General features: G+C 44.5%; 1 protein-coding gene across 1 annotated transcript in view; it reads left to right on the top strand.

The window, feature by feature from the left end:
* Positions 1-14,185, top strand: part of XPNPEP1 (X-prolyl aminopeptidase 1) — a 49,035-nt gene that overhangs the window by 15,931 nt on the left and 18,919 nt on the right. The window contains exons 4-8 of the mRNA XM_029081078.1: positions 1,996-2,059; positions 5,963-6,067; positions 11,010-11,102; positions 11,842-11,985; positions 13,662-13,757. Coding sequence (XP_028936911.1) covers positions 1,996-2,059; positions 5,963-6,067; positions 11,010-11,102; positions 11,842-11,985; positions 13,662-13,757 — 502 coding nt within the window. The remainder of the gene's footprint in view (positions 1-1,995; positions 2,060-5,962; positions 6,068-11,009; positions 11,103-11,841; positions 11,986-13,661; positions 13,758-14,185) is intronic.

Consider the following 14,185-nt stretch of genomic DNA (forward strand, 5'->3'; position numbering starts at 1 on the left):
ACAGTTCAAATCCAGAGGCAGGAGGTTATCTGGCACCTAGACCCTAAACTTTAAGTAGCAGAAATGCAGTGAAGGCTAATCTGCTTAATGCTTATTCTGTCTAAAGGTTGCTGCTTCTTGTTCATTTTCATATCCGTAAAACAGATTCCAGGGTTAGTATGTGGTCAGCATTTCAGCCTTTGTCTTGAAGGTTTTAGGAAGAACAGCCAGTAAATTCTATGTATAATGCTTAATCCTTGTAATGGGAAAATCTCCCCATTGGGAATGGGATACCTCCTGTCTGGACAGTTAACTAACAGCTATCTTGCTGATTTCTGTGGACCGTAAACTTGTTATGGACAAGGAACATGTCTGCTAATTGTTGTATTCTTCCAAGCTCTTAGTACAGTGCTCTGGACATAGTAAGCGCTCAATGAATTGATTTAATTTCCCTTTCCTTCAGCCTCTCCTCTCTAATCTGCACAGGTCATCTTCCCAAAATGTCTCTCGAGCCCTTACCTCGAATGGCTGCCCATTTCTCTGTTTCAGCAAACGCCTAACCGTTGGAATCAAGCTTGCCAAGACGTCACTCCATGTTATCCTGCCACTCTCTTCTAATAATAGTGGTATTTGTTAAGTGCTTACTATGTGCCAAGCACTGTTCTAAGCTCTGGGGTAGATATATGGTAATAGGATTGTCCCATTTGGGGCTCATATTCTTAATCTTTATTTTACAGATGAGGTAACTGAGGCACAGAGAAGTTAAGTGATTTGCCCAAAGTCACACAGCTGATAAATGGTAGAGCTGGGTTCAGAACCCACGGCCTCTGACTCCCAAGCCTGTGCTCTTTCCACTAAGCTACGCTGCTGCTCTTCTCCCACCATTGTCCGGTCCTTATTCTTTACTGTTCCCAAGCTAACCTTCTAACTGTACCTCGATCTTAATTTTCCTGGCTCCGACCCATTGTTCACGCCCTACCCTTGGCATGGAACTCCCGTTCCATTAAAATCTGCCAAATTATGTCCCTCCTACCTTTAAAGCCCTTTTAAAAAGACATTTCCTCCAGGTGGCATTCCATGACTAACCCACCCACCCCCCACCTCGGTCATGATTAATCCCTTCTGCCACACTTTACACTTATGTATGTGTGTGTCAGTTTATTCCACTCTCTGCTTTTGTTATTTTCAGTTACATCAGTCATTTTACTCCTGTTCCTGTTATTTGTATACAATCTGTGTCTCCCAGGCTGCCCCAGTAGATCGTAAGCTCCTAGAGGACAGGAACTGTGTCTCCTCTGTGTCTCCTTTTTTTTTTTGAATATTCCAGGCACATACAATAAGCACTCAGTTAAAACTGATGATGATGAGAAACTGAAACTCCCACCGTAAAGGGGATGACTTTCTTGCAATAACTTGGGCTGAATCGACAGGGTCATCTAACCGAGTTTAAGCTCTCCTACTTAGAGGTCAGAAGTTCTATTCCCCAGCATCAGTTGCTTGAGAATTGAAACCCACCAAGCCATGTGGAAAGTGGTTTGATTTGATGTCCTTAAAATGCGTGACAATTCAGATTTGGTCTTTGGGATTTCTAACTAAAAAAAAATTCTGTCTCTCCTTCAGCTTTCTGGTTCAAGAAATGTGTGTGAGAAACCATTTCAGTTTACTTCATTGAGTCAAGGAAAGGATTTATGTTTGAAGTTGATGGTTACTCTGAAGGTCAGCAAAAACCAACCCAGAAACACTCTGATATTTAGAGAGACTTGTGGTAGAGAAGTTCTGTGGCTAAATAAAGGTTGATTTGATCTTGATTAGAGTAAAAACAGCAAATGTCCCTGGGGGAGGGGCTGTTTGCTTCTCTCATGGAAGAGCTTTCTCAGGGGCAGAACCCAAGTTCTTCATCTGTTTTATCACGGGAAAGACAGGAGTGTCTCAGAGAAAGGAAGTGGATGCCAAAGAAGTTGTGTGTTGTCCATTGTATTGTTGTGATCTCTAATTGTGGGTTTTTCTCTCCTTCAGAGTGAGTACATAGCCCCCTGTGACTGCAGACGTGCCTTTGTGTCTGGATTTGATGGCTCTGCGGGTAGGTTACCCTAACCTCTGTCCTCATTCGCGCAGATTTTTCTCTCTTCTGACAGGAATTGGACCAAGTTTCAGCCTGTAATACAGGACCAAGAGAAAATGTAAACCAGACGTTCACCATTTAGCCTCTGCAGATTGACAGTGTGCCCTGAACTCTTCTGTGCTCCTTAAGCTCACCCTTCCATGAACCCCTCCTCTCCCTTGCTGACTGCTCGTAAAAGCAATCCTGTTAACTGTTTAATATAATTCTCCTAGGACCCGTCTGCTTATTTGTTCATTTGCACTTGAGTTATCGACAGAAAGTTTAATGATAAACCCCATTCATTCCTCACTCGTAGTCTTTAGAAAATGAAGCATCCTGCTCTTTTGGAGTCTCTGGACTTGAAGCCTTAGAAATAGTTAGCATTTAAATCCAATGACTTAAAAAAACATAAAAACAAGGGGCATGTTTCTCCAGTAATTACCTCATTGTCTTCTTTTCCAAATGTCGTCACTGGTTTTCTCATAACTATCTGTTTTAGCACATTCTCTGTGATTCCAGGTAGTTTAAAACCTGCTAAATACGGCACACACAAATGAGTCAAGGTTACAAAGAGAACAGAACCTAGTGTTCTACCAATTCACTGCCCAGATGACCAAGTTGAGGTCCTTTCTGATACTGTTGTAGTTGAATAGTGTTTCCCAGGCTTGTCTGGAACAGATCCAAAGAAATGAAGACTCCTCTGAGAGGACTGTGAGGTTAAAGTTCATTGCTGTGGCATATATAAAGCTATTGCTCCAAATGCGGAGAATAAACAGAAGCCTTCAGAATCCAAGGCAGGGACCCCTTCAGATAATAATAATAATTATGGTATTTGTTAAGCGCTCACTGTGTGCTGAGCACTGTTCTACGTGCTGGGGTAGATACATGGTAATGAGATTGTCCCGCGTGGGGCTCACATTTTTTAATCCCCATTTTTACAGATGAGGTAACTGAGGTCCAGAGAAGTTAAGTGACTTGCCCAAGGTCACACAGCAGACAAGTGGCGTAACTGGGATTAGAACACATGTCCTCTGGCTCCGAAGCGCGTGCTCTTTCCACTAAGCCATCCTGCTTCCCAGTGCTAAGAAAAGAAATAATAATAATAATAATAATGTTGGTATTTGTTAAGCGCTTACTATGTGCAGAGCACTGTTCTAAGCGCTGGGGTAGATACAAGGTAATCAGGTTGTCCCACATGAGACTCACAGTTAATCCCCATTTTACAGATGAGGTAACTGAGGTACAGAGAAGTGAAGTGACTTGCCCACAGTCACACAGCTGACAAGTGGCAGAGCCGGGAGTCGAACTCCTGACCTCTGACTCCGAAGCCCAGGCTCTTTCCACTGAGCCATGCTGTTTCCCCAAGTAGCAACTAGCTCAGGGCACTGTAGACTCTCACAAAGTTGGTGGCTTCTGGGCCCACACTAAGATGGTAGCCACCCTGCCTTTCTCAAAAATGGTGGCAGGATGGAAATGGTCATTCAATCAGTAGTACTTACTGAACACTTACTGTGTGTGCAGCGCACTGAACTTTGCATTTGTACTTTGCACTACTCCTATCCAGAAGGATCTTGCAAATAAATTACAGATAGGGGTAGTTCAGGGAAAAAAAGATATATGGATGTAAGTGCTCTGGGGCTTAGGGTGGAGTGAATAAAAAAGGCTTTAAGGGTACAGGTCCAAGTGCAGAAGGGGGGGAAATGAGGGCTTAGTTGGGGTGGACTTTTTGGAGGAGATGTGATCTTTAGGATGGCTTTGAAGGTGGTGGTCTGTCAGATATGAAGGGGAGAGGGAATTGCGGACATTGCAGACATGGGCAAAGGGTAGATGAGATTGAGCCACAGTGAGTAGGTTGGCATTAGAGGAGTTAAGTGTGAGGACTGGGTTGTAGTAGGAAATCAGTGAGGTAAGGTAAGAGGGAGTGAGCTGATTGAGTGCTTTAAAGCCAACGGTAAGTTCCTGGGTGGGGAGATGAAGAGTTCTGTTTAGCACATGACAGGTTTGAGGTGTCAATGGGTCATCCAAAGAGAGATGTTTGAAAGGCAGAAGGAAATGAGAGATTGCAGAGAAGGAGAGATGTCAGGGCTGGGAGGGCTCAGAACTGGGAGAGTAACTGTGTCAGTGAAGCCAAGGTTACATAATATGTCCAGGAGAAAAGGGTTGTCCACAGCATTGAAGGCAAATGAGAAGTTGAGGCACATTAGGAAGGAGTAGAGGCCATTGGATTTGGCATGAAAGAGGTTATTGGTAAGCTTAAAAAAAAGAAGTTTCTGTGGAGTGAAGGGAGAGGAAGCCAGTTTGCCGAAGTCAAGGAGAAAACTGGAGGAGAGGAGGTGGAGGCAACTTGCTCAAGGAGTTTGGAGAGGGATGGTAAGGAGATGAGGCAATAACTGGAGGGAATTTGGGGCCAAGGGAGTGTTTTTTTAGGATAGTGGATAAATAAGCCTGTTTGAAACATTGGGGAAGAAGCCATGCGAAGTGAGTGGTTGAAGATTGTGGTCAGGGTGGTAAGAAGAAAGGGGTCAAATGCTTTGATAAAGTACAAAGGGGTGTGTCAAGGAGCAAGTGGAGAGGGTGTACTTTGAGAGGAGGTGGGAGATCTTTTGGGAGGTCTGCTGTGTGGCTGGGATGAGGGGAGAGCAAAGGGAGCAAGTCAGGGTGATACAGAAGGGAGTGGGAGATGAGGAAAAGTGGAACTTAGTCTGGAAGGCATCTTGGAGATGTGCCTTCAATAAGGCTTTGAAGGAAGGGAGAGTAATTGTACAATACAATTCTGTTATATTGTACTCTCCCAAGCATTTAGTACAGTGCTCTGCACCTATTAAGTGCTCAGTAAATACAAATGATTGATTGATCCAGAATTTCCAGTTGGTAGTATTAGATTGGCGAAAGGATAGAGGAGTGAGGAAGTCAAATTCAGTTGAATTGAGAAGCAGTGTGGCCTAGTGTAAAAAGAACAAGCTTGGGAGTCACAGAGGAGCTGGGTTCTAATCCTGTCTCCACCATTTATCTGCTATGTGACCTTGGGCAAGTCCCTTAACTTCTCTGTGCCTCAGTTATCTCTTCTGTAAAGTAGGAATTAAGACTGTGAGCCCTTTGTGGGACAGGGACTGTGTCCAACCTGATTACCTTGTGTCTACCCAGCAAATAGAGCTTCACAAATACCATTAAAAAAAAAATCCAGTGAAGAGAATGGTGTTGAGGATGTGGATTTGTGTGTATGGTGATCCTTTATCTTAAGTCAGGATCTGGGAGCCAAAAGTGGTAGTTGGGGTGGTGGAGGCAGGATAGCAGCCATAGACTGGTGAAGAGACACTTCTGAAAAATGTGGTAAATTGGTGTTATGTTGCTTTCAGGCAGTGTAACGTAGTAAAGTCATATAAAACAGCATGAGGGAGCCAAGACAATTTTTCCTCATTTCTAGATAAAGCCAAATATTCAATGTTGGCCCTCACCCAAGGCCACCCTCGTTAGGCCACTGGCTCTTTGGCTTTGGAAAGCCATTCCAAGGTTCTCTGCCCTTTGTTTCAGGCAGGCCTTGGGCTCCTTCAAATTCCAAGAGTCTTTCCAGGCCAGATTGAATTTTACTAATTCTCACTCTCTTCCCTAACTAAATGCAACCATGCCCCGTGTTCTCTCTTGAGGCAGGATCTGAGGGATTCTGGACGGTAGGCCGTTTTTCCCTTTGTTCCCTGGTGTCCCAGAGTTGAATGGTTTTGGTCCTAAGCTCCTCCATCTGAGCTAAGAATCAGGGTGGTTATCCACCCTTCCGGTTGCTGGAATTTCTATTTATAAGAAATTCTAAGAACACTGCACAGTGGATTAACGCAGCACTGCTGTCTTTCTGTTTTCCTCAACTATCTTTATTGCATCCATACCTAGGCACGGCCATCATCACTGAGCAGCATGCTGCCATGTGGACAGACGGACGCTACTTTCTGCAGGCTGCTAAACAGATGGACAACAATTGGACCCTCATGAAATTGGGTAAGTAGCCCCTGTCTTCCTAAAAGATTTAGACTGAGTGGGCATCGTGCTTCGCTGGCTGAGAGTGGACAGATAAATTGCTTGTCAGCATGGAGGCTGATGGGGGATCTCCTGCAGGAATAATGGAAGATGAAAAAATTTGTTTTTTGTTTTTTTCATTTGTCTCTGGGTCTTGACTTTCCTCAAAAACGAGAACTTCCACTTCCCGGTTTGTGGGTTTTCAGTAGAACGATGTTTCTCATTGTAAAGTATGGTACTGCCACTGCAGTAGCCAACAGTCAATCGATAAGGATATTTTAAGTGGCCTCAGGAAGAGCACTGTACTAAATGCCAGGAGGACCTGGTCTTTGCTTCTGAAAATTTGGCAATCTAGCTGTAAACAATAATAATGATGACAATGATATGTGTTAAGCACTTACTGTGTGCCAAGCACTGTCCTAAATGCTGGGGTAGATACAAGATAATCAGATTGGACCCAGTCTCTGTCCCATATGGAACTCACAGTTTAGGTAGGAGGAAGTAGGATTTAATCCTCACTTTACAGATGAGGAATTTGAGGCAGAGGAAGGTTAACTGACTTGCCCAAAGTCACGCAGCAATCAGCTGACCAAGCCAGAATTATAACCCCAATCTTCTGACTCCCAGCTCTATTCTATTTCCTTCAGACCGCACTGCTTCTCTAACTCTTTAACAAGAGTCCTGCTCCTACAGAAAAAAAGGCTAAATTCTAAGGCGAGGGGGCAACATGAAGAAGAAGGTCAGGTTAGCCCAAGGCCCAGCTATCACTGTCATCATCATCAATGGTATTTATTGAGCCCTTACTAGGTGCAGAGCACTGTGCTAAGAACTTGGGAGAGTACAGTACAACAGAGTTGGTAGACACTTTCCCTGTCCATAAGTTTACAGCCTAGAGAAAGTGAGCTATTACTTTCCACATGCCTCCAGTCCTGTGACTCCTTCAGTGACATCCAGAAGCCTGGTAGGACAGTGCCCTTCTCTTACAAGACAGATTCATGAGGTCAGGTGGAGGCTACAAAGTGGAAACCTGGACGATCCAAGTCAAAGAGAAGTTGAGGTGAACTGAGGAAAGTTATTAGCAAATAGGAGAAATGTATTATTCCCTGTTGGATCCAGAAGGGACTTCCTATCGCATCTAGAATTTGAAAAGTCTTTAGGGAAGCCGGAGGCTGTTGCATGTAAGAATGAGAGATGAAACCCCACAGTTGGTTATGTTTCCTATGTCTCTTGAAGCAGTGGGGTGGGGGACAGTGAGGTAAGCATAACCTCCAGATTTCCACAGTAAGTCAGAGGAGATCTTGGCACTAGACCCAGTGACCACCCTGAAATGGCCAGGACACCTCTCGAGTGTTCTTCTCTGCCCCAGGCTTGTCTCTTTGTGGTTGGAGCACAGATATAGTGCTCACTGGTTTGATATCACAAATTCTTCCCTGGGTTGTCACCAAGGGGTTTTCCTCCGAGTCAGTCGTCCTGGAAATCACATGACCTTGCCGTCTGGCTCTGTCTGAATATTGTATTCCCCGCCCTCTAAGGAATTTGGCTAATCCTGACTTGTTTAAAAACAAAACCAAAAAAACAAAGCGGTCAACTGAGGTATTAAGCTGGAGTGTACCACGTGGTTTTGGATGAACTCTGCTTCTCATTCTAGTCGGAGTTAATTTTCAAAAGTAAACTCTTTATAAACTGGAAACACAGATAGAATTAACTGTTCCTAAACTTCCTTCCTCCCTATAACTCTAAGGTCCTCCATTCAGGTCCAGTGTTGCCACTGGCTATTGGCCAAGTGGTGGTGCCTGTGAAATACGCTTTCTCTCCCGCTTAGACCTTAGTACTCTCCCATCAGGGCAGAGGTACCCATAATTTGCAGTACGCAGCAACCGATGACTCTAAAGTTTAGCCCTAGTGGAGAGTGAACCATGAAAAGTTGTTCCTACCTGGTCTTCACTTCATGTTGAGTCAGCATGTGGCAGGCTTATCTTTTAAAAAAGTTCTCCCTGATAAAATTCCATTTCATCTCTAGTCTGCATGGATGTTTGCTTTTATCCTTCTAGAAGAATTGCACTAGGACAATTAATTAGTGTCTTAGGAGTTGTTGAACACAAGTAATGCCTTCCAACTCATTCCAGGAACCCCGAGATCTTTTGGGGACTTTCCAGACCCTAGTTCCATCCCTCAACTCTGCTGCCACTCCGAGGTGGGTCTTGAGCAGGCTGTAGAGCCCAAAGGAGTTGGCAGGCTGGAGAGCGAGAGTGTGAGGTGAAGGGGGACTATGTACAGTCCTCTATAAGCTACTTGTGAGCAGGGATCGTGCCTACTGACTCTATTGTATTGTACTGTCCCAAGCGCTTAGTACAGTGAGCTACACACAGTAAAACTCAATAAATACCATTGATTTGGCTGATAGCTGCACACAACTTGGGCCAGCAGCTATCATGGGCAGAACTCCCCAGCCCTAAATGGGGAGTAACCCAAGGTCTCAATTTCATGTTCATGGTCGTATTAGTAACGGTATTTAAATATTTACTGTGTGCAGAGCACAGAAATAAGAACTGGGAAAAAAATACACAGATGAGAATTAAGCATGAACTCTGTCCCTTGAGGGACTCACAGTCTATGAATATAGGAGGGGGAGAGGCTTGGAGACGGATCCCCGGTGGGGCAGTGAAACAATAAGATTCTAAAACAGCAATTCAGGACAAGGACACATGCATAATAAATGATATAAAAACGAAAGACTAGAGGAGCAGAATTTCAGGCTTCTCGGGATTGACAGTCCAAAGGCGTATTCATAGCCACAGCAACAGCTATTGCAGGCTGTAGGTTTTCTGAGGTTCTGTGGAAGACTCATACTGCAGATGCTGTTTTCTGGTGATGGAAAGCAAGACAGGATGGGGTCTCCTCGAGGCTGCGAAGAGGCCCAGAATATGTCGGGAGCAGGAGCCATATATGGTGGAGAGGAAGGGCACTCCTTTCAGCCACGGTGTAGAGAGGCCGAGAAGGCTCAGCAGCTGCTCTTATACCCAGCCAAGCATGCACAGGGTAGGGCAGGGAAGCAGTGTAGTCTAGTGGATAGAGCACAAGCCTGGGAGTCAGGAACTGGGTCCTAATCCTCGCTTAGCCACTTGTCTGCTGTGTGATGTCGGGCAAGGCGCTTGACTTCTCTATGCCTCGGCTGTTCCATCTTTAAAGTAAGAATTAAGTACTCTTCCTTCCTGATTAAACTTTAAGTCCCATATGAGAAAGGGACTGTGTCCAACCTGATTATCTTATATCTACCCCAGGGTGTAGTGCAGTGTCTGGCACATAGTAAGTACTTAAGTACCAATTTTTTTTTTTTTAAAAAAGAGGCCCTCTATGGTATGGTCGGAAGGTATTTTGTGAGGCTGTGGTGGAAAGGGGTCAAGAAGGCTCAGCACTGGTTTTTACACCAGATCAGCTGTTCCCAGGGCCAAAAAAACCCAAACTTGTCTGTATGACCTCAACCTAGTACTTTTTCAACTCTCCATGTTAAATTGTGACCAAAAGTGCTTGTCTCAAATTGCCCTCATAGTATATGGTGACTAAACCAGTGCCAGATGTAGAGTGATTTCATGACTTTTTTTTTAAACTTGCCCAGTGACGTGGTCATTTTTAGCTTCTAATTTTCTCCCATACAACTCTGTGTTTTTCATTGACATTTAGTAGAGATTAAGGGGCTAAGATCAAAGAGGTTAAGGAGTTTAAGCCATCTTCGCAAGGACACAAGGAGTTTCTTCAAAGATAGTCACTGCTCAATCTTGGCATGAATAGCAAAGTTCCAAAGTTGCCTGCTCCTCTCAGGCTAAAGAGGAAGTGAAAGTGAATGTTGCCGTGGGCTCTTCACTGTGTCTTAACAAGCATGAAAGTACTAGAGCTGGGGAAGGGAGGTTGAAAAACCAACCAGGAGTCCGTGGGCGAGCTGAGGCTGCTGGGAGATGTGGCTTCCCAGACATTGCATCATGCGGGACAGTGGTGCCAAAACTTGCCGCCCTCTCCCATTTGCTGTTGAGAGCTAGGCCTTGTTAGCTGAGGTGTAAATCCATCACTACCTGGCATGCAAGCCAAATAATGCATGCAGTTTCTCTAGGAAACTCACTGGTGAAAGCAGTGTAGGCAGTTAATCATTTATTGAGTGCATACTGTGTGCAGAGCACTATACTAAGTGCTTGAGAGAGTATAATATAACAACAGGCACATTCCCTACCCACAGTGAACTTATAGTCTAGAGGGGAAGACAGACATTAATATAAATAAAGAAAATTACAGATTATGCATAAGTGCTGTGGGGCTGGAAGAGATAATGAATGAAGGGAGCAAGTCAAGGTGATGTAAAAGGGAGTGGGAGAAGAGGAAAGGAGGGCTTAGTCAGGGAAGGCCTCTTGGAGGACTTGTGCCTTGAATAAGGCTTTTAAGTGGGTGAGAGTTGTTATCTGTCGGATGGTAATTGTCTTTCTATTTCTGCCAAATCTGATGTACTGTACTCTCCCAAGTGCTTAATACAGTGCTCTGCACATAGTAAGCCCTCAATAAATACCACTGATGATGAAGATATGTGACTCCTTCCCAAAATGGCTCTAAACTCTTCTCTTCCTATGTTTGAGGCCAGAGTGATGAGTGGATTGTCATTTGCATTTGCTCCAGACACTCCCAGCGGCCCTCCCTCCCCCGCCCCACCTCCTAGAAATGAAAATTAAACCAACACGATCAATCAGTCTTGCCTTAGATTGTAAGCTCTGTAAAGAAGAAAATTGTTTCTTTTTATTTTTGCACCTTGAAATTCTCTCAGGCCCAGTGGACGCTCCAAAGTTTTAAATGATTATCATTTGCAGGAATTGTCATCTTTGAGTTGGGATCCCCAGCTTGATTCTCATTGTGAATTATTTCCTGCCTATCTTCCTTCTTATAGGTTTGAAAGATACTCCGACTCAAGAAGACTGGCTTGTGAGCGTGCTGCCGGAGGGGTCAAAGGTTGGTGTGGACCCCTTGATCATCCCAGCAGGTTAGGAGGTTTTCTATACTTTGATCTGTGTTCTGATTTAGGTTTGGGTAGTTTGAAATTGGACAGAGCCTTTTCTCCCTCCTAAATTGCTCTGAAGGTTAGCAGTATGGCCAACTGTAAATAACCCAGAAATCAGGAGGGAAGTCAGGAGACCTGGGTTCTAATCACAGTTTTGCCACTGGCCTGCTGAGTGAATGTGGGAAAGTCCCTTAACTTCTCTGAGCCTCAGTTTCATCATCTATAAAATGTGATAAGGTATCTGTTCTCCCCCACCTTTTAGATTGTAAGCCTTCTGTGGGAAAGGGATTGGGTCTGCAATGATTATTTTGTATCTAACCCAGTACTTAGAACAGAGAAAGCACTTACTAAAAACACATAATAATACAGTGGTGAGGATGCGTAAATCGTTACTGGCTCTCAAGAGGAGGTTCCATATCAGTGGTGCAGTACAGCTACTGGTGGATTGTATGTGGGATGTATTTTGAGGATTCTTAATTGCCGATAAAAATGATGCAGTGGGTAATTAGAGTAGAGATGAAGACTTCAGTGAAAATGTAACATTGGAATAATTTAAGGATTGGTATTTGGGTATGTTTTACTTTTCATTTTTATCCCTGATTTTGGAGGCTGGGTTTGAGTTGAATGGAAAGGGTTACCATTTCTAAGACATCTAGCATGAAGAAAATGTCACATGTCTGCTAAAAAGCTGCATTCCCGGCTGTGGCCTGTGTTTTTGTAGATCAGTGGAAGAAGATGTCCAGGGTTCTCAGAAGTGCAGGTCATTACCTCATACCAGTTGAAGATAACCTCATTGATAAGATCTGGGTCAACCGTCCCGTGCGACCCTGTAAGCCTCTGCTACCTCTGGGTCTAAATTATACAGGTGAGTGGAATTGGATGAGCCAAGATTGATCTCGAGTTTCATGACACTTCTCCATCTCATTGTGTTTATTAAACTACCTTGAATAAGAGTTGAAGTGATATGAGATTTTTATAATTCCTGGCATGGTATAGCTTTTGATTCAAGTTATGATCTTATTCATCTGGTAATGCCCTTTAATTGGGCTCCGTTTGTTCTTACCAAACTGGTTCGAATGGCTTTGTTACTCTGAAGGCAGCGTTTGTTAATACTGAGCTGGATGTTGTGGTTCCTCTAATTTGTTAACTGGAAACAGCATGACTGTGGCCCAACATCAAGGTTTCCACATTGTTCCCCTTCCCTTTTCACCCAAGTATTTGGTGATTAAAGCATACTTTTCTCTTATATTGTATGGATCACCGACTCATGCCTTAGCCAAGAAAGGATCCCAAATTTCTCACCTCTTTCCTCCCCTGGCCCACTATTTTTTGTTCTTTTCTAAAGTCTAAGTCATGAGCTGAAGATGTCTTTCTGTTCCCCTTAGCTCATGTGGAATATCAGTAGATGATTTTGGCTGGCGAGTGAATGGAAAGGGCTCTCTAGAGAGGAAAGGGGCAGAGCTGAGGGCTTAGAAGCAGGGGGAGGCCCTCGGGTGAACCTCTTGAGAGGGTGTGCTATGAGAGCTGCCCAAGAGGATCCCTGTGGTTTAATCAGATCTCAGAAGGTCTCCTGGGAAGGAACAGTCTGAGAAACGCTGGACCAGACTCCTCTGCCCCTACTTTGGCAAACTTTAGAAAAAGCATTCCAGAGCTGATCTTCAAAGCATCATTCATTAGTGGCAGCAGCTTACACATTTTTCCTCCTGTTATACACCCCAGCATGGGGGTATTGCAGATTGTTACTTCGAGACCAGGCGTGCAAGCCTAGTAGCACAGGGTCAGTCAAACATCCTTTCCCGGCATGCTTCAGATTTTTTATTGAGGCCATGGCTTTGGCAAATAACCCCTGGGGTAGTCGACTCTCGGTGCCAGATGTCTGTTCCATTTAAGCCTTGAACCGCACACAGTGACAAAAGCCAGTAAATCTTCTCTTTGTCTGAATACCAAATGCCTGAGTGCCGATTGGAAGGGATACAAAGCATCCCCAGCCCTAGGAAGTTGCTCGATGGGCCGTGGACTTGCTACATAGCCAATCGTAATGAGTCAGCGACTCTTTCTCACCAGCTCATTGGGCAACCTCTCCAGGAGTGTTCCTCCTCAAGAGAAGACTTCTGTTTCTCTGTTTGCAGTGGCTTCCAGGTCTCCCTGCAACATCCCAGAGTGGGGCCAAAAATGTCTACGCACGTCTAACCTGGGGTGGCAAAGTGGGCTGCCTGTACATACTGTACATCAAACAAAGACCGGAGTGCCATGCAAGGGACATGTATGAAGGGGCATTCTCTAGGGTCCCCATGCTGGGTGCTAGAAAAATTTGGACAGTATCAGCTGCAGCAGTCATAATTTCCTAGTTCTTTGGTTTATTCGTTAATCCAGTTATTCATTCCATTGGGTGCCATCTGGGGGGCACCAGCTAGGTCTCGATTGCAATTCTAGGTGCTTGAGAGGGTCCAGCTAAAGAGAAGAGAGTCCATCATGGTCCAAGGGATTCCCTAAAAGCCTCGAGCCACCCCAAAAGTTGTAAATCCCATTTGTTTATTTTAGGTGTTGCCTGGAAAGACAAAATTGCTGAACTTCGGGTGAAAATGGCTGAGAGAAAGGTCTTGTGGTTTGTGGTCACAGCCCTGGATGAGATTGCATGTGAGTACTCTGTTTTTGCAGGTAGGGTGTGTTACCTGATCTCTGCTTTTGAGATCAGAAATCGGTTTACACATTGAGCTGTTCGGTGTAACCAGGAAATGAGAAACAGTAAAGACACCAAGCAGTCATCCAGAAGATGGTCATTAAGAACTTCATCTTACTTGGGGACTACAAGAGAACATTACCGTAATTACTAGTTGAATAAATAGAGGTGCACTGGCACGTATTATTGACGAGAAGCAGCATGGCCTAGTGGATAGACCACAAGCCTGGGAGTCAGAAGGACCTGGGTTCTAATCCCGACTCCACCACTTCTCTGCTGTGTGATCTTAGGCAAGTCACTTAACATCTCTGTGCCTTAGTTCTCTCATCTGAAAAATGGGAATTAAGACTGGGAGCTCCATGTGGGACGGGGATTGTGTCCAATC

This window comes from Ornithorhynchus anatinus, chromosome 16 (genome assembly GCF_004115215.2).
Source record: "Ornithorhynchus anatinus isolate Pmale09 chromosome 16, mOrnAna1.pri.v4, whole genome shotgun sequence".
In the NCBI taxonomy this organism is placed as follows: Eukaryota; Metazoa; Chordata; class Mammalia; order Monotremata; family Ornithorhynchidae; genus Ornithorhynchus; species Ornithorhynchus anatinus.